The sequence below is a fragment of the Euprymna scolopes genome, chromosome 40, assembly GCF_053919585.1.
Source record: "Euprymna scolopes isolate OS-2025 chromosome 40, ASM5391958v1, whole genome shotgun sequence".
Taxonomy (NCBI): Eukaryota; Metazoa; Mollusca; class Cephalopoda; order Sepiida; family Sepiolidae; genus Euprymna; species Euprymna scolopes.
The window spans coordinates 27054748-27073869 of NC_136521.1; the positions used below are offsets into that span (position 1 = coordinate 27054748).

General features: G+C 30.6%; 1 protein-coding gene across 2 annotated transcripts in view; it reads left to right on the top strand.

The window, feature by feature from the left end:
- LOC145265455 (uncharacterized) overlaps positions 1-15809 on the top strand; it is a 32967-nt gene extending 17158 nt beyond the window's left edge. For both annotated transcript variants that reach the window (XM_080121315.1, XM_080121314.1), the window contains 2 exons: positions 1272-1340; positions 10973-15809. In XM_080121315.1, coding sequence (XP_079977441.1) covers positions 11510-12658 — 1149 coding nt within the window. In that variant the 5' untranslated portion in view covers positions 1272-1340; positions 10973-11509 and the 3' untranslated portion in view covers positions 12659-15809. The remainder of the gene's footprint in view (positions 1-1271; positions 1341-10972) is intronic.
- The last annotated feature ends 3313 nt before the right edge of the window (positions 15810-19122 follow it).

Below are 19122 nucleotides of genomic sequence, written 5' to 3' on the forward strand. Positions count from 1 at the left end.
ATCGGGAGTGGAATTATTCTGGGGAGACTTTATATTTTTTTTGTAACGGAAAAGAGAAAGATTGTTATGTCAATGAGGGAAATCCCATATCTGTCCCAAGTGCAGAATAGCTCCTGATGATGACTGGGAGCTGTAGGAGTACTTATTATTTAAGAGGAAAATAGGAACTACTTCTTCTAAAGATGTTGCTTCTAGGATGTAATGTAGTATTTTAATATAACAATTAAATGTGTATTTAATGGCATTCTAAAGTTATATAAGATAGTGGCTAATAATCTAAACATAATAAATTTGTATGTGGCATCTGTTGTTGCAAACCTATGGTCCAGAGGGAAATTTCTGCAATCCAAATATTAGGTAAGAGATGATAGACATTTGTCACATTGTGTTTTATTGGGCTAGAAGCCAAATTTCCTAGTCTATCATTAAAAAACAAAGGTTTTTAAACAAATTGAAATTCCTTACAAATATAATGTCATCCTATGGTAAATGAAAATTAATAATAGAATCAATGATTATTAGATCAAACCAACCTAAACATTTGGCAAAATCACATCTTAAAAAAACAAAAACATAGAAAAACAACATGCAACTTATAAGATAACACTAATGCACTGAATCTTTTTAATATGAGTAGAAATGAAGCTTGATTTTCTTTTAATACTAAATAAAAAAACAACATTGGGCAAAACCACATTATCTCTCGATTCGAATGATGTGAAAACAACTGGAAACAATTTATCAAAAAAAAAAAATAATTCATTAAATGTTTGTACTCTCTGAGTGAGCTTAAAACTCTAACCCTATATTGATAAGTGGCCATGTTATTATTTTTATAAGTGAAACTGTTTTTATTCATATAAACACACAATATTACACGCATTAAGTTGGAAAACACCAATATTAATCAAAATAATTGTTTGTCACTTAAAATAGTAACTGAATTTGAATTAACTGCAAACAAAAAAAACAAACTATTACTTATACAAGAGAAAGAATCGTATATTTATAAAGAGAAAAGATTACATTTTGTTTACATGCAAATTTTATTAAAATGACCCGAAAAATGAGTTATTTCAAGTTGAAATTGAAATTTTACTATGTTCATCCATTTTTGCACACTAAACTCTAGGCTGGTTTGTGATGCCTACTTGTACTCTTCTGATTTCCACATAAATTACAAATTGTGGATTCTTCTTTATTGCTAAATTGAAAACCTTTAAAAATATTTTTGTTTATTGTTGTTTAACGTTCGTCTTCGTATTTTTCAGTTATCATTTTTAGATTATGGTCTGCAAAGAAGGAATTGTTAATTTTAGTTTAAAAAGATGAACCATAAGGTAAGTTTATTTTAGATCAGTTTAACCTACCCGGCATTTTAGTTTTTAGTTTTTTTTATTTGTTTATACATTTTTAACTCCTATTATATTCTTCAATTTAAAATGGATTTCCCCTTTGTTGATTTTTATTTTTAGGTGATTATTTAAAAATGATATATATTATCAGTCACCTGAGTTAGATTAAGTATTTTTTTAAAATAAATTGTAGCAAATTGTGTTACTAAAAACGTAAAACAATTACAAAGTAAAATTGTTCTATTAAGAGCAAAGTTTTGTTTGTTAACTTCAATACTGCTTGGGTTTGACTTTTAAAATCCAGCAAGATAATTGCAAATATTAGAAGATTCATTTATGTTGCTATAACAGATTATATTGAGAAATGATAATCATACAAAGGTTCAAGGTTCATGGAAAAAGAATTTCACTAATATCGTCAGAAATATTTTAATCTATCCCCTCCTATATCTAAACCCATCTGAAAAAGAGACTTTGTTAGTTTGGTCATGTTCTTCGATACCCTGGTACTGGTTGAAGGAAGTGCAGAGACAGTCAACTGAAAATCTGGATTGGAATAATATAGAGTTAGGTCATGGTCTCTGCAATTTTGATGTTCGTTGCTAGAACCAGGGATGGCTGAAGTATATCAAAGACTCTGTTTCTGTGGGAGTAAACCGATTGGAGCTACACGAATAATACAATATTGATATGCAAATCAACTGCTGTTTAATATTTCACCTGATAGTTCTCAAAATTGCTTTCTTTCTTTTTTTTTTATCGTTATTTCTGAATTCATTTAATTTCTTCTTAAAATGTTCTCCACCAATGCTCTGATCTGGAAACTTCTAAAAATATATTTTACTCTATTAGCAAAAATAAATGTGGCTGGTTACCTTTAATGCATCCAAAACCAAACTCCTATCCTTACATCATCAACGCTCTGATCCCCATCTGGCATCAATTGTGATGGATGGCTCTCGTCTGGGTGAGGCCCCGTGTTTTGACAAGCTTCTGGGTTTGACCTTTACTCCTGATCTGAAATGGAACACGTACATCAAGTCTGTTGCCAAGGTCACTGGAAAGATGGTGGGATCCTTCTACCGCTCCAGAAGATATCTCACTACTGATGCAATTCTCTATCTATATAAAAGCCAAGTACGTCCAAGGATGGAATACTGTTGCCATATCTGGGAAGGAGCTGCTAAAAACAGCCTATCCTGCCTTGACAGAGTACAAAATAGACTTTGTGGCTTAGTGGGGGATGCCCTTTTCTCTACCCTGCAACCTCTCTCCCACAGAAGAGACGTTGCGAGCCTATCCTTGTTTTATCGTTATTTCCATGGCAGGTGCTCGTCTGAACTCCAATCTCTGGTTCCCCCTCGCCAATCTTTCACGAAAAACACCGGTCTAGCTGAATCCACTGTGAAAAATTTCCCCCACTCTATATCTGTGCCTAAATCAAAACGCGGATTCCATGAACAAAGCTTCTTTCTTAGAACTGCACGCCTGTGGAACTCTGTTCCGTCTGCCTGCTTCCCACCAGACTACAACTTGGATGTCTTCAAGTCCAACGTTAACAAATTCCTAATGAACCGCCCCCTTAAGTAAACACTTCATCAAATCTCCACACTAACGTAACGTACTTGCAATAACCATTATCCCTGAGTGGCTTCCGGGCCTTGATAAGTGGTGATCACTGTGTAAAAAAAAAAAAAATTTAATTAGTTAATAGATTTTTGATATTTGTTTTGACATTAACTTTCCAAAGCGAGAGAAAAAAAAAGTCTCCACTATAGTTAGAAAAGCTGTTACTTATTTTGAAAGTTTCAATAAATTTGCATCTCATTCTTCTTATAAAGTAGTTAATCCTAATTTTTCTAAGTGTTATTCTTGAATTATTTTACTGATCATTATGAATTTTGAAACACAGCTGCTGACATAAGGAGTTGTAATGTGAGCTATATTAAGTTTAATTTACTTTTATGCAAAGGAAGTAAAAAGGAGTGGAATTCATTTGTGCAAATTATTTTTTTTCTTTTTTTTACCATAGGTATTAGATATCAATTAAAAAATATCCTCTAAATTTCAGTTTCTTTTGAGTATTTTAAAGATTGTTTATGTTACAAACTCTGTTTGAAAATTTAATGCTTTGGATTTGCATTGATCCATGGCCATTGGAAGCAACATTCCTTAAATTTCAATTTCTTAAGATCCCTTGAGCTAAAGCCTTAAATTTTAAATATTTTCTAAAATCAAGATCAAGTAATGGATTTTGTAGAAATAAGGATTCTAGACATAAGGTTTAGTATCATTATATTTTGATCTTTGTAAGGAAACACAAACATGGTGAAAATCAATTTTACATTTTTGTCTAGTAATTATATATTAATATAAAGATGGAAAAAATATCCTTCACAAGTGTTTATACAAATATTTAAAAATTCCGGATGTCGGACATCTGCCTCTTAGTACAGACCAATCAGTCTCCTGTGTGTCATGAGTAAGTTGCTGGAATCTGTGATGAATAGAGAAGTAGTTAACTACCTCAGCAAAAGTAATCTACTCAGTGATATGCAATATGGTTTCCGTTCTACTAGATCTACAGCTAATGCTAACTGTAATATAACACGGGATTATTGAATCTCTCGTAGGGCTTTGTTTAAAGAGCAATAGCTGACATACAATATGGTTTCCATTCTGCTAGATCTACAGCTTAGTTTACAGTTATATCTCATACAGCTTGTGTTTACAGTTATATCTCATAGGATTAGCGAATCTCTTGACAGACGCTTCCTTTCTAGGGCAATTGCTTTTGACATATCAAAGGTCTTTGATAAGGTATGGCATAAAGGTCTACTTCACAAAATCTCCAGCTGGAAATGTTTTCTCAATTATTAAATCATTTCTCTCTGATAGGTTCATAAGAGTAGTCGTTGATGAGCAGAAATCAGAAGCTCTCAGTATTAGTGCTGGACATCCTTACATCATTCATAGACATTTATGCTGATGACACTACCATCTATGGTAAAACCATAAACGACCAAGTACTCTCTGATTCTCTCTCCTCTGATCTTGAGCATGTGGTAGAATGGAGAAAGAGGTTGCTGGTTACTTTTAATGCATCTAAAACCAAGCTTTTATCTTTACATCATCAATGTTCTGATCCCCATCTGGCATCAATTGCAATGAATGGCTCTCCTCTTGGGGAAGCTTCATGTTTTGACAAGCTTCTGGGCCTGACCTTTATTCCTGATCTGAAATGGAACACATACATCATCGAAATAAATGCCACTTGTCTTGAGGAAGAACCATGTCTAGATAAGCTTCTGGGACTGACCATCTCTCCTGATCTGAAATGAACACATACATCAAATCTGTTGGCAAGATCGTTGGAAAAATGGTTGAATCATTCTACCACTCTAGTATGTATCTTACTGCGAATGCAGTCCTCCATTTGTATAAGAGTCACATACATTCTAATCTGTTGCCAAATCTGGACAGGAGCAGCTCAGCGCACACTATCCTGCCTTGATAGTCCAAAACCGGCTTCGAAACCTAATAGTGGGGATATGCCCTTTTTTCTTCCCTGCAACCTTTTTCCCACAGAAGAGACGTTATGAGCCTGTCTCTGCTCTATCGTTATTTTCATGGCAAGTGTTCATCTGAACTCCAATCTATGGTCCCCCCCTTGCCACACTTTCACAAAAAAACACTCGACTAGCTACAACCACTATCAATAATTTCCCCCACTCTCTATCTGTGCCTAAATCTAAATGCAGATTCCATGAAAAAAGCTTTTTTGCTAGAACTGCTTGTGAAACACTACAATATTGTGAAACACTACAATATTATCACTTTCAAATCCAATGTAAACAAGTTCTTGTTGAACCATCGCCTTAAATAATCAAATTCTACCCAATTTACACCATTAACGACTATTACTCTACCACCTTACATTCATTAATCCTTATCCTCGAGTGACTTCGTGCCTTGATAAGTGGTGACTCCCTTGTAAAAAAAAAATATTCAGTGCTTATTTATAGTTAGACTAAAGTAGAAAATTTTAAAATATATTCTTTTAATAAAATCAATATTACGTAATTGTCATTTTTAAAATAGCAATAGATTAAAAACTTATGGAATTTGATGAAGTAGAACACCTGATCTGATCCTGCAAGTTGGTTCGTGTTATAATTACAGATCTCGGCCATATAAAGGTCATCTATTAAAAATTGAGGAAACTTACATATGTAAACTCCTGTCAAACTAAATATTTAAAACCATAATGAAATTATTTTCATTGAGAAATCAAAAAACACAAAAGAATCTAAAATTAAAACACATCTAACAAAAATTTGTTTTCCTCAAGGAATGTCAAAATAATTCAAAATGGAAAAAAAAATAACGACAGAAGTGAACAGATGAAATTATGACGTGTATGTTTGAAACTGTTATTGAAAATTGTACTACAAACAACCTACACACAAATAAAAACGAAACACATGTACCCATATGTACAAGTACAAATAGTTGCAGACATATACACTTATGTTTGTACACATACGGTATCATCCACACATTTAATAAGGCATGTATAATGCATGTATATTTGCCTTTAAATCTCTGCTACATCGCATGTCATTCCCTCCTCCCTCAACTCTTTTGCTTTATTGTTCTTCCTTTTGCTTCCATTATCTTTAATGTATCCAAGGGTTATAAAAAAATATGCATCCATTATTTACCATTAAACATAAGCAACGCGAATATGTCTCATGAAAGATAACTGGACGATAGTCTAATATTTTTAGTGTATTGAGATGTGTCCTATGGAAAATGACATATAACAAATTTTATTTGAAGGTCAACAATATTGTTAACAGCTCTGCATGCTCATATTTAATCACAAGTGTTGAATATACGGAATAATTTATATTAATTACAGATGAATATACGAGTCAAAAAGTATTATTTATTCAATTGAAAACCATTGTTGAAGCATTTGTTTATAAATATGTAGCAACGGCTTTAAACTATCACAAACAAATAAAAAATTAATAGGTGATTTTTATTAATTGAGTGTCAATATTTGCCTTCAAACTTGTTGATGCTAAGATATCATCAAGATGGTTATCAGTAAATCTTGTTCTCAAATTGTTTTTTGTTTTTGCTTCAGCTGTAAAAACAGTTGTTCACATTGATAGATACTTCCAAATAAAGATGCCATTTTTTGCGTGTGTAGCTAATTTGATACACTTTAAACTTGGAAAATATATTTTACATGAAAATGAAATATTTTTAGAATTAAATCTGCTCTCAGTTTTTGTTGTATGATTTTTTAAATATTTGATGCAGAAATAGAGGTGATTGGGTTTTGATCATCTTTTTTTGTGATTAGAGTATTCAAATTCAGTTTTGCAGTCTGTATCGCTTCTAGTCTGTTTAGCTGACTGAAAGATGCTCATGACTGTGTGGCAAGATATTACTGCTGCTTATGTAAAAGCAAATAGTGTTTCATATAAATAATTGAATTCGTTCAAAGAGTATCGCTAACAAAAAACAAATAAAAACATCTACATAAAAACGCGATACATTCAGTAGTCAAGTGAGGTGGTCCCGTGGTAGAGGTTTAGGCTTCTTATCATGGGGTCCTGATTTTGAATCTCGCTAGATTCAGCCACTCTGATGAGTCGTAGACGACGAAACACATGTCAGTGGATAATTATATTTTAAAATAATATATATATGCCACTCCCCATTTAGGGGGTACCAAATTGGTCAAAGGGAAAATTATTCCCAACTCGCATTTAGGTAAAAATGCACTTTTGTATAAATAATTGAATTCGTTCAAAGAGTATTGCTAACAAAAAACAAATAAAAACATCTATATATATATATATATATATATATATATATATATATATATATATATATATATATATTATTTTTAAAATATAATTATCCACTGACACGTGTTTCGTCATCCACGACTCATCAGAGTGGCTGAATCTCTCTCTCTCTATATATATAAGTAAAATACACAATTTTACTTTTCACTTTTCTACTTTCACTTCTATTCACTTTCACCTCATTAACTCCTTGGATTCTACCTGAAGATGATTCACAGTGAATCAAAATAACTTATGGAACTTTCATTAATATTTTCAATTTTGATATAAAAAAGATTATATGGAAAATCAAAAAAATAAGAAAAAGAATCATAAAGCAAATTATCTGCTTGAATGAATATATATATATATATATATATATATATATATATATATATATATATATAATTTAAAGGAGATTAGAACAATAGTCTAAAGAGCAAAGTGTATTTTACATTTAATAAAAACCCTTTCCAATATTTGTTGATGAGGAAACCTTGTTTAATAAAAAACTATATGTAATAATTATTGTCCGTAACTTGATGTCTACCACAATAAAAACATTGTTTTCCGAAACGATCGTACAAATAATTGATTTTGTTGTTGTTCCTCCTTATGAAACGGATTTTTAATTTAATTATAATTTGATTTTTAAATTATCAATCACATTACTAAATATATATATATATATATATATATATATATATATATATATATATATATATATATATATATATATATCATGCCACGCAAACGTATTGGATACATTACATTTTTCTTCATAACTTTAATTAGGGTTCAAGATTTTACCTAAAATTTGGTCATTATATTCCTATTACTATTCTAAATTATATTTGGAGTAGTAATTACAAAATCCAAGTTTAGAAAGTTTATATTTAAGGAAAATATGAATTAACAAACGCAAAACTATTGGATACACTTTTAAAAAATTCTTTTCTGAAATAAATTTAAATGACTTTTGCTTAGCATGTTGCAATAATGCAAACGAGTTATCACTGACCAATCAGAGAGCTTTATATTAAAATAATTTTATAAAATTCTTCCAGTTTGGGCTCACTCCTTCCAAGTCAATCAGTTCATTTATAAAAATGCCTAAAACTAAAGAGTTGTCAATAGACATTCGTCAAAAAATCATTGATAAGCACAAAGAAGGAAAAGGGTATCGAATAATATCAAGAGAACTTAATCTACCACTTAGTACAGTTGGAAATGTTATTAGAAAGTTTAAAAACCCTGGTGAAGCTGTTGCAAATCTTCCAAGATGTGGTCAGCCAAGGAAATTAAACGGAAAAAATCAAGGTGGGTAAGCAGAAAGGTACAAAAAAACCCTTTTCTTACTCGTGAAATTCAAACCAACCTCAGAGAAGTTGGTATTAATGTGAGCAAGGATACAATCAGTAGAGTTCTAAATCGTGCAGGTTTTGTATCAAGGCCCCCAAGAAAAGTTCCATTATTGAAGCTTAAACATGTCAGATCACATTTGAATTATGTTAAAACATATGGGGAAAAACCTCAAGAATTTTGGAACAAGGTAATCTGGTCAGACGAAATGAAAATCAAAATCTTTGGAAGAAACACAGCAACACATGTATGGCGTAAAAATGGCACCGCCGATAACAAAAAGAATACCATTCCTATGGTAAAGTTTGGCGGTGGTTCGATTATAGTATGGGGGTGTTTTTCATCCAAAGGTATTGGTGAACTAGAAATCATCAATGGTAGAATGAATGGATGTATCTGCTGATTTGTTGGGACATAATAGCAATTTCGTATTTCAGCAGGACAATGATCCCAAGCATATTGCCAAACTAACCAAAGAATGGCTTAGAAATAATGGAATTGACATTCTTATTTGGCCCAGTCAGTCTCCAGACCTCAACCCAATTGAAAATTTGTGGAAAATATTGAAGATCAATGTTCACAAGAGGAATCCATAAAATATTCAACAACTAGAACAGTTCTGCAAAGAATAATGGCGCAAAATACCTGCATATCTTTGCAAAAAACATGTGTGCAACTATAGAAAGCGATTGGAAGCTGTTGAATGCAATAAAGGCTATGCAACTGAATATTAAATCAATGTATCCAATAAATTTGCATTAGTTGATTTATATTTTTCCTTTAATATAAACTTTCTAAACTTTGATTTTGTATTACTACCCAAATATTAGTTAGAATAGCAATAGGAATATACTGACCAAATTTTAGGTAAAATCTTGAACCCTAATTAAAGTTATGAAGAAAAATATAATGTATCCAATACTTTTGCGTGGCACTGTATATATATATATATATATATATATATATATAATTTTTATTGTAGAATATTACCTATTATATAAGATATTAACTGTACCTATCCAGTGTTGCTTGGGAGTTTTTTTTTTTATTCATATATGTTTCAATTTTATTTATTTATATATATTGTTTAAATTGTACCATATTAATAATTTTTTTATTTAAAATAAGACTTTTAAAGGTAAATTTAATTATGTTATCATTTGGTCATTAAATTATTAATTGAACCAAATTGTTATAAAGCTATAGCTAACTGTTATTAAGGTAATGTTGCTTTAATCTCTATTTTTTTTTTGAGGGGGGGGGGGATAGTTTCCAAAGCATCCAATTTTTTAATAGATAATGAACTGCTCAGAATTTTAAATGTGTCTAAGGGAAGCTACTCTAGGTAAATCTTTATTACTTTCCAAAAGCATCTGACTGACTTATAAACAACTATAACTAAGTGTTGTTAATGTAATGTTGCTTTAATCTCTATAAAATTGAATGTCAATAACTTTCAAAACGTTCATGAATTAAATGAGGATGTGATAGGAATTTAAAAGTTTCTATACAAATTTTTCTATGGAAATCACTCCAGACAAGACATAAAGCTACTTGATATAAGGAGCAAAACAGTGAGAGGAGAGTCCTATCAACCTTAGTTCTTAAAAGATCAAGGCTATAGGTAGGAATAAAACAGCAGAAAGAGTGGTGCATAAACCTACAGTTATTAGGAAAAGTTACTGGAATAGGAAGCCATATTATATCGAGGTATCAAATAGCAAATTTGTGGAGTCTATTAGAGCAACAAGTTAAACAAGCTGGAACAAGAAGCAGAGAATTAATCAGCCTATTATGTAGGATGCATGCCATAATAGTATTTATCAAAGAGACTAGCAACATCACCTCTGCAAGAGAGAGTGGAGTAAATAATGAGGCCAACCAAATTACAGCTATGCTTCTGAACCAAATATCAAGAACATGTTCACAGTTCAAATATGACAACATTACTTTATAAAGTCTCTAGAATTTTAGTTCAAATATGACAACATTACTTCATAAAGTCTTTAGAATTTTAGTTCAAATATGACAACATTACTTCATAAAGTCTTTAGAATTTCAAAAAGTCCCAAAGTTATTCATTGTTTTTTTCTTTTTTCAACTATTAACAGAATATTTAAATGGCTGAATTGTTTACTAAAGAAACTGAAATAGATTCTGGTGGATTTAAATTTTGATATTTCTTTTTAAATAGAAATTTTAAAAAAGTTTATGCTAGTACATTTTGATTTCAATAAATACTCAATTAATAATAAATAAACGCAAATAATGAGGTCATATAGACGAGAAATACACTCGAGAAATGGTCACAAAATTTTATTAATCTTTAATTTCTTTCTTCTTTTTTTCATAATCGTTAACAGGTTTTTTTTTTTTATTTAATTTCAGATTCCTGATTAAACAAACTTGAAACCAATTTACTGCAGTCAACCTTTTTCTAAAAATATTGAGCCAATCAAATACCAGAATCTGAAGGATTGCATTAAGTGTGATTTTAATTCTATTTTGATTTTTACAAGTTTATACTTCCAGAGTTTATTGAAAGAAAATTTTGAGTTTAAAGATATTTTACATAATATAATATATAACTGCTCTCATTTAAAAGAAAAAAATATTACTCCTCCCAAAAAACAAAGAATTACCCTTCCAAAAAATTAAAAATGAAAATTAAAAAAATACTTTTAAAAATGCTTCCTCCTGCTAAAAATCTGCTTAAAATCATTAACTCAAACTATTGAAGCCTTGCAATGGTTTTTGATACTTAAGCAAGCTGGAGCTTAAAATTTTAGAAAAAAAATTGTTTTTTTGTTTGTTTTTTACTATTGGATATAGAATTTGAATGTAAGACAAAGCTGTGATATTATTATTTGATTTTATTGTTTATATTTTTTTCCAAGGAAAAAAGGATTTTGTTTAATTGCAATAATGAATTTCAATTTCCTTTCGAATTTCAACCGTTTCCAGCCAAAAGCTAAAGCGATGTATCCATGCAAGTTTTGTGAAAAGACATTTTCACAGGCTGTCTATCTAAGAACTCACATCCGCATCCATACTGGGGAAAAGCGTTATCACTGTAATGGTTGTGACGAGACTTTTGAAGAATATCGCGTATTAATAAAGCACAAGAAAACTCACCACACTTTCAATTGTGAACTTTGTGGCAAATCCTTCCCTTTGCAATCTCGTCTGTCCGACCACTTAAAAACACATAAGGGTGCAAAACTCGAGTGTTCCCAATGCAAGAGACTCTTTGCAAGTTTCCACCTCCTTCGGATGCATCTCCGCTTGCATGCTGAGGAATCGGTGGCAGTTAATGATTTCAAAGCCAAAGATGATGACGACAACACCAATACAACAAAAGCATTAGATTCCTACCTCTCACCAAATATTACAAACAGTTCAAAAGAATCGAGTATATTGGAGAAATCCCCCGAATCTGTCGATAGCAAATATGTATTACCAAGTACTGATGTGAATGCTGCCACCAATGTTTCTGTTATCCGTCACCTCCAATGTACGTATTGTAACAAAATGTTTACACGTTCATCCAACTTGACGAAACACTTAAACATCCACACAAAAGAACGTTCGTTTAAGTGCAATGAGTGTGACAAGACATTTTTGCACGCATTTGCACTAACGCGGCATCAGCGTGTGCATACTGGGGAAAAACCTTATAAATGTGTTCACTGCGGAAAATATTTCTCTGATCCGAGCACGCGGAACAGACACGCAAAGCTGCACATACAGAAATTGAAAGATAACCAACACTATGAGCAAGATGTTGCCGTTAGCGATCATAGTCATAATTCCATTTTGAACTTGCATCTAAACGGTGCTTATTCTGACAGTAATGGTGTAAACGAATTGAATTATGGTTCCGTCCAGCAAGACGATCAGCTCTATTCCTCATTTAATAAAGAAATGGCAGGCACTCAAGATGTTGCAGAAAATTGTCAAAGTTCAGAAGAAGAAGATATGCAACCAGTTTTAGAGATTTTATCGGCAAATCAAGAACAATCTTTTCTTAATTCGGAAAATTCAAAACAATTTGATGTCATAAACGATCTGTAATGAGAAACAAAAACATTTTTAATACAAATCACAATTTTTGTTTCCGTTAATCTTGCAGTATAGTTAACAACTGAAAAATATGTGTGTGTGTGTGTGCATAAAATAATTTTGATGTTCTTACACTGTTTTTTAGTTTTTTTTTTTTCAAAATTAGAATTCGTTCAACTCTCTCGACAAACATCTTTTATTCACCTTTGAGATGCTGCAACTTATTTTGAAATAAAAATAGTCTAAAACAGCTTCAGAATATAAAAAGTGTACAGGTAGGTAAAAAAAAATTATGTGTTTATTCATTTGGTGAAAGTTATTAATTGTAATTTTTATTTTATCTTTATTTTTCAGTCAAACAAATAATGAATGCAGTCATGTTCTTGCATGCCAAGAGTTGAATGATTTCTAATTTTGAAATAAAATATAATTGAAAAAAGTTTCACAACATTGAAAGTATACAGGTTTGTGAAAAATTAAATTCTAGTGCATTTGGTAAAAATGATTTGTTGCAATGTTTTTATTTTTGATTTCTCAGTTGTTAACTATAATACTGGATTACCTTGTTTCCTAATGAATCAGCTGATATGTTAAACAATTTCTGAAGTGTGTGTGTGTGTGTGTGTGTGTGTGATTTTTTTTTTTTTAAATTGGGGGAAGAGTCGTTTTTGATTTCTACCATTAATTCTTAAGTGTTCCTTGATATAACTGGTTCTTCAGATTATAAGTTTTACAAATGGAGTTAACTCATTTCTTCTGGTTTGAAATTAAGAGTTGTTCTTTCCTATGCTAATATTTGTTTTATTTATGCTAAAAGTCGTTTTATACCGTTTGCTAAGGAAATTTTCTAGGGGATCACCTATTATATTATCTCCAAGACTAAAAAAAATTCAAACTTGTGATTCCAACATGTTTTCCTATTTTACACAATGATATTTAAAAAATTCAACCTTGATTTTAAGACTTGTTTTTCCTCTTGATTGATTGCTTCACACGAATCAATCTGTACATCTGGCCTTTCTGCAGATGTACTTCGCTTTTCTGGAGAAAAAACATGAAATCATTTCTTTACAAGAGTCATGTCTGTTGTAAAGAAATGTTTTCATGTTTTTTTTTTGCAAGATGTTCAAATAGGATTCATTTTTGGTTTGAAGTTAACAATTGCTCTTTTCCTACACTGATTGACAACTCGGCCTAGCGAGCTCAATCTGTTTTATTTCATACAAGTAGAAAAGAAGTTCGTTTTTATTTAGGAAATTTTAAAAGGTATTTTTTTTTAAAATTGTCTTAAAATGACAATTTAATCTTTCTGTGGTGTAAGAAAAAAATATTTTCCCAATGCTAAATATTCTCACATTTGATTTTATAATATTAATACTTCCTTCCAGAAACTGATTGCTAACTAAAGCTGAGGAGTTCAATCTGTCACAGAACTGTTGGGAAAGATGGTATGGTTTCATTCCTTTCTAAAAATATTTAAAAGTGATTGACTTTTGGATTTAAGAATTGTCTCTCTCCTAGGCTGATTGCCAACAAGGTCTAAATCTCTTATTTTATACATAACTGGAGAGGGGATGCATTTCTTCCTTTTCTAAACATTCTCAGTGAAAACAAACTGGCTCTAGTTGAATTTGAATCAATTCTATGGTATTAGCTGTGAATCAAATGGGTCTAACGTACTTCAGAATGGATTACCAAAAGGACACATTTTGCTTCAACAAATTTTTGTTTAACTTATTTAAATTAATTTTTCAAATTTTTAATTTAATTAAATTATGAAAAAAATAACACAAAATGTCTTTGCAAATTATTTAAGAAAAAAAGTATTTCTTTATAAAATTTTACTATTTACAAAAATTGTTTACTAATTGCCTAAAAAAGTCATTATTTACCTCATGTTTTTCTATGTGTATTTTTACTTTAAAAAGTTTTATTTGCAAAACGTTTGGAGATTTTTTTGCCTGTTAAAACCAGGCAAAAGTTATAGTCCCTTGACTTTATGCCAAATTAATGATTGAATATGGTTAAATTTATTCTTATTTTTGCATTAAATACTAAATTCTATTAATTTCTAACTGTGCATCAAATGGATACTATAATACTTAGTTTATTGCGCCTTATCATAATGAACGTCAATACAAAATTTCAGTCAGATCGGCCAGTAGCTTCTGAGAAAAAATGGAACGAACAAACATATAATGTACAAAAAAACACAGTTTTATTAACAAAACTTTTTATTATATTAAAATGTCTAAACAAATGAAACAAATAATAAAAAAGAAAACATTTAAATAAAAGGATCAAACGCACATCTTCAAGAATTGCTTTGCTCATTTGATGTTGCAGAATTTTTCTTTTTTTTTTTAAATTTAATTGAAAGAAAAAAAAAACTCATAACTTTGGCTTTTACTTTTGGATTTTTGTTATTTAATTTGATCAGATGACTGCTATCAATGAGATGCAGTTAAAATTTAATGTTTTACAAAATTATTTTAACAATATTAATTTATCATTATTCAATTTAATGCTTTACAAATTTCTGTTTTACAAATATTGGATTTTATAAAAAACATTTTTTAAATATTAGATTTTTGCTATAAAAATTTATCAGAAACGATAAACCAGAAATCAAAAGTAAAAAATAGTATTAAGACAGAATTTGTCCTTTTTGTTGTTGCTTATCATGGGGTGCCTCAAATCTATTTGATCCAAAGCTATTTATGGTAAGCTCTGTATTTCTATGTACTTTTTTGATGGTATTTCCTTCTAAGGATTAGCTAAAAGTATTGACTGAACTTACTAGTCAGGGTTTTCTTGCTAACCATCACATCTGAAATCCTAAAGGTTTAAGTTTTATACAATCTAAAAGTATGGAGTACCCAGTACGATTCATTTTATATCAAATTCCTATGAGGTTCTCTAAAGATAAAACAAAAAGCCACACATTTAATGTCATAATCCATTGTGGATCAATCTGGATAGAAAATCTTTTTTCATCCATCTTTCTTGACACAAAAGATTTTCATAAAATTTTACTCCAGATTTTGTACACAGCAACAAGTTTGGCGCCCATGTCAAGGGTACCATCCCAACACTGTCCTCTTTTTTTTTTTTTTTTTTTTACAAAATACGAATATTGTCCAAATAAAAGTTATGCGTCCTACTTTGTTTGTTGTTATATGTCATATCAACCCTTTTTCAGGTAATTTAATCTGAATTCACTGATTTTTGGTAAAAGTTTTTAATATCTTCTAATGCTTCTAGATGACTTTATACTCGCTCCTCGAGTGGTATTAATACGGTACCTGGGTATATCAATTTCCATCTTTACCTAACTTCTACTGCTTTATAGCTTGTACGAAGAAAATGCAAAATTTTGTGGAAAAATGTGCTGCATATGACAGTAAGGAACTATGATGAATGTTTATGTATTCTTTTTATTAGCGAAACAAAACATTAGAGCAAAAATACTCCACTTTAAACTAATACTAAATATTCTTTGTCTATTTTTTGCAGAAAAAAGGTGACTTAGAAAATATTTATGTTTTTTTTTTATTATGTCATGCTAATTTCTTTAAATTTATAAATCCCATATTTAATCAACAAAAATACCTTTGGCTTACTTGATTCAAACTTGTGTATTGCCAAAAACTATTTTTCTAGTAATATGTAATCTGCCTATTTTATTTTTGTCAACCAATTGCATATGGTGCTTGCCCAGAATTACCCCTTATCAAAAAAGAAAAATAAAGAAAAATATAAATGATGTATGTACCCATGATGAAATAACAATATCATATGCCAAAAATCACATAAATTTATCAAATAGTTTTATTTTTAAAAATAAAATCACTTTTCAGCGATTTATGGGAATTTGTAAGTATTAAAACATAAATCTTGCAAGTTTTAATTGAGTTATCTCCCTTTGTTTATTTATTTTTTTTGTTTTTCTAGATTGTTTTCAAATTAGTGAACAAGATGGTCGGTCTTTGGTTACTCATAAATTTGATTTTTCTTATTTAAAAATAAAATTACTTGATCAATTTATGTGATTTATTTGGAATATGATATTTTCATTTTGTCACTGCTACGTGCATCATACAAATTTTCTTTGGTTTCGTTTTTTAATATAGAGGGGAATTCTATTTTGTAAATAAAAAACTTTCGATTATTTTTTATTTAATCTCTAGATGGGGTCCTAACAATTCCGACCATTTTTCGCCAGAATTAACCTAGGTTTTAGGGTTACTAATCAATGACTCCACACTCCCTAAAGTTGAGGCCTTATCACCGGATGTAGTTTAAGGTCACACCTAGGACGATTGAGGCAAACAGAATTTAAGAAAGATTGGGAAGTAAGGCATGTGGAAGAAATAAAGTAGAAAAGTCTGGTAATAATGGATTTCAGGTTGAGAGGATTGAGATAGATCAAACACTTGGTCCAAGTTGTCTGAGACAATTATGCAAATCAAAACCATTATTAGCCTGAAAAGGAGTAGAAATATTAGGTTTTGTTTGTAAAGAGAGACAAAGACCTGACCAGGTTAATTTGGAAGTCAATTTCTAAAAGCCACTGGCAACATGTGAAACCAATTGTGATACGCCGCTGTCGTCATGGAAATTTTACAGTGTTAAGATAGTAGGATAATCAGTGACACATAATATTGATTTATGACTTGTAAATATTATCTTTTCTTTGAAGCATATCATTCCTTAAACAACTCGGATTTTGGGTCCTTGTCCAAAATCTGCCTTAAATTAAAAATAAAGAAAAATCTGTCTGATATACCTACCCATGACAAAAGAAAATATCATATTCCAAAAATCACATGAATTGATGAAGTAATTTTATTTTTTAAAAAATTAATAGGAATTCATAGACATTACAACACAAATCTTGCAATTTTGAATTATGTTGTGTTATCTCTCTTTATTTATTTATTAGATTGTTCCAAAATGGTGGACAAGACGGCCACTCTACTTGAACATTTTACATGCTTTTTGAAATGTATTTTCTTTCATCATTTTTGTTTTTAATATAGAAGAATTGTGGATTTTGTTACATATTTTAACTTTTCCAAGTTTAGCTGAGATATTCTTGTTGTGTAAACTTCCATTTCTTTCTTTTTTACATGATAATTTGGAAACTTAAAAATGGTAAACTGTGAAATGATCATGATCTGCAATCCAATTCTTTATTGGCAGAACAATTCATAACATCATCATGGGTAGATTTTTATTTTCTTTCCTCAAAAAACGAACCTCCCAAATTAAAATCTTGAATAATTATCTAAACTCAAATGTAAATTAATATTAAGCCGACTTCGCAAATTGATAAAGTTAATTATTGGATTTTAATTATAAGGTGAAGCTTGAAGATTTCAATCCCGATAGATAAAGCAAAAAAAAAAAAATAAATAAATAAAAAAAAAATAGACAAAGAAATAAAATAAAAAATAAATAAAAGCATTACCCCCCCACCTCCAACATACACACACAATGCCCACCATATCCTTATGTAGCTAGAATGAGTCTGCTAGGTTCCCACTTCCGATATGATCCTAAAAAAGGGTAGGTCGCTGTTTCCAGACTCTTCAGCTAAGATTAAAAAATGTTTCCAAATTTTGAGCCTAATTTGTACTAATTACCGCTAATTGTTTTCTTATTACAGCTTTGACTTAAAAACTCGTAACTAAATTTTACCTATCTTGTCTTGCTTTTTTGTTCTTTTCTGAAATATTTGTCAAATATGCTGTTAACCAATATCGTCTTGTTACATGTAAAATGGAAAGAAAAAAAAAAAGTCACCTATGTAAATGAGAACCTCCCAAATTAGAATCTTGAATAATTATCTAAACTCAAATGTAAATTAATGTTAAGCCGACTTCACAAATTGATAAAAGTTAATTATTGGATTTTAATTATAATGTGAAGCTGAAATGATTCAAACTCGAGATATATAATGGCAAAACATCCACCTATTAATATGAGAGGGAAGAGATTATCTTCAAAAGCGTCCTGAATTGATAATTGAGCACCGGACTTATAAGTAGATATTAATAAGTCCCTTGTACCCATTCCCCCCACTTTTCTCTAGATGAGTTCATAATTAATGGATACCCTCAAGATCGCCATGGGCATGGAATATGTGCCTACATTAAAGATGGCTTCCCATGTGGCAGGGATATCTCTAGAGAAGATCCTAATTTACCTTATATGTGCTTCCAGGTTGCACTTGCTTACACCACTGCATTTATATTTGCCCTCTATCGACCCCACAACAACGGAATTACTATCTTTAAGAGCATATCTGAGAAAATAGACCACATCCTGTCTGCACACCCCTCGGCTAACATACACATTTGTGGTGACTTCAACGTCCATAACGTGGAATGGCTGACCCACTCAAATAAGACGGACGATGAGGGGGGGTTCTGCCATGATTTTGCCATCGCTTATGACCTCACTCAGATTGT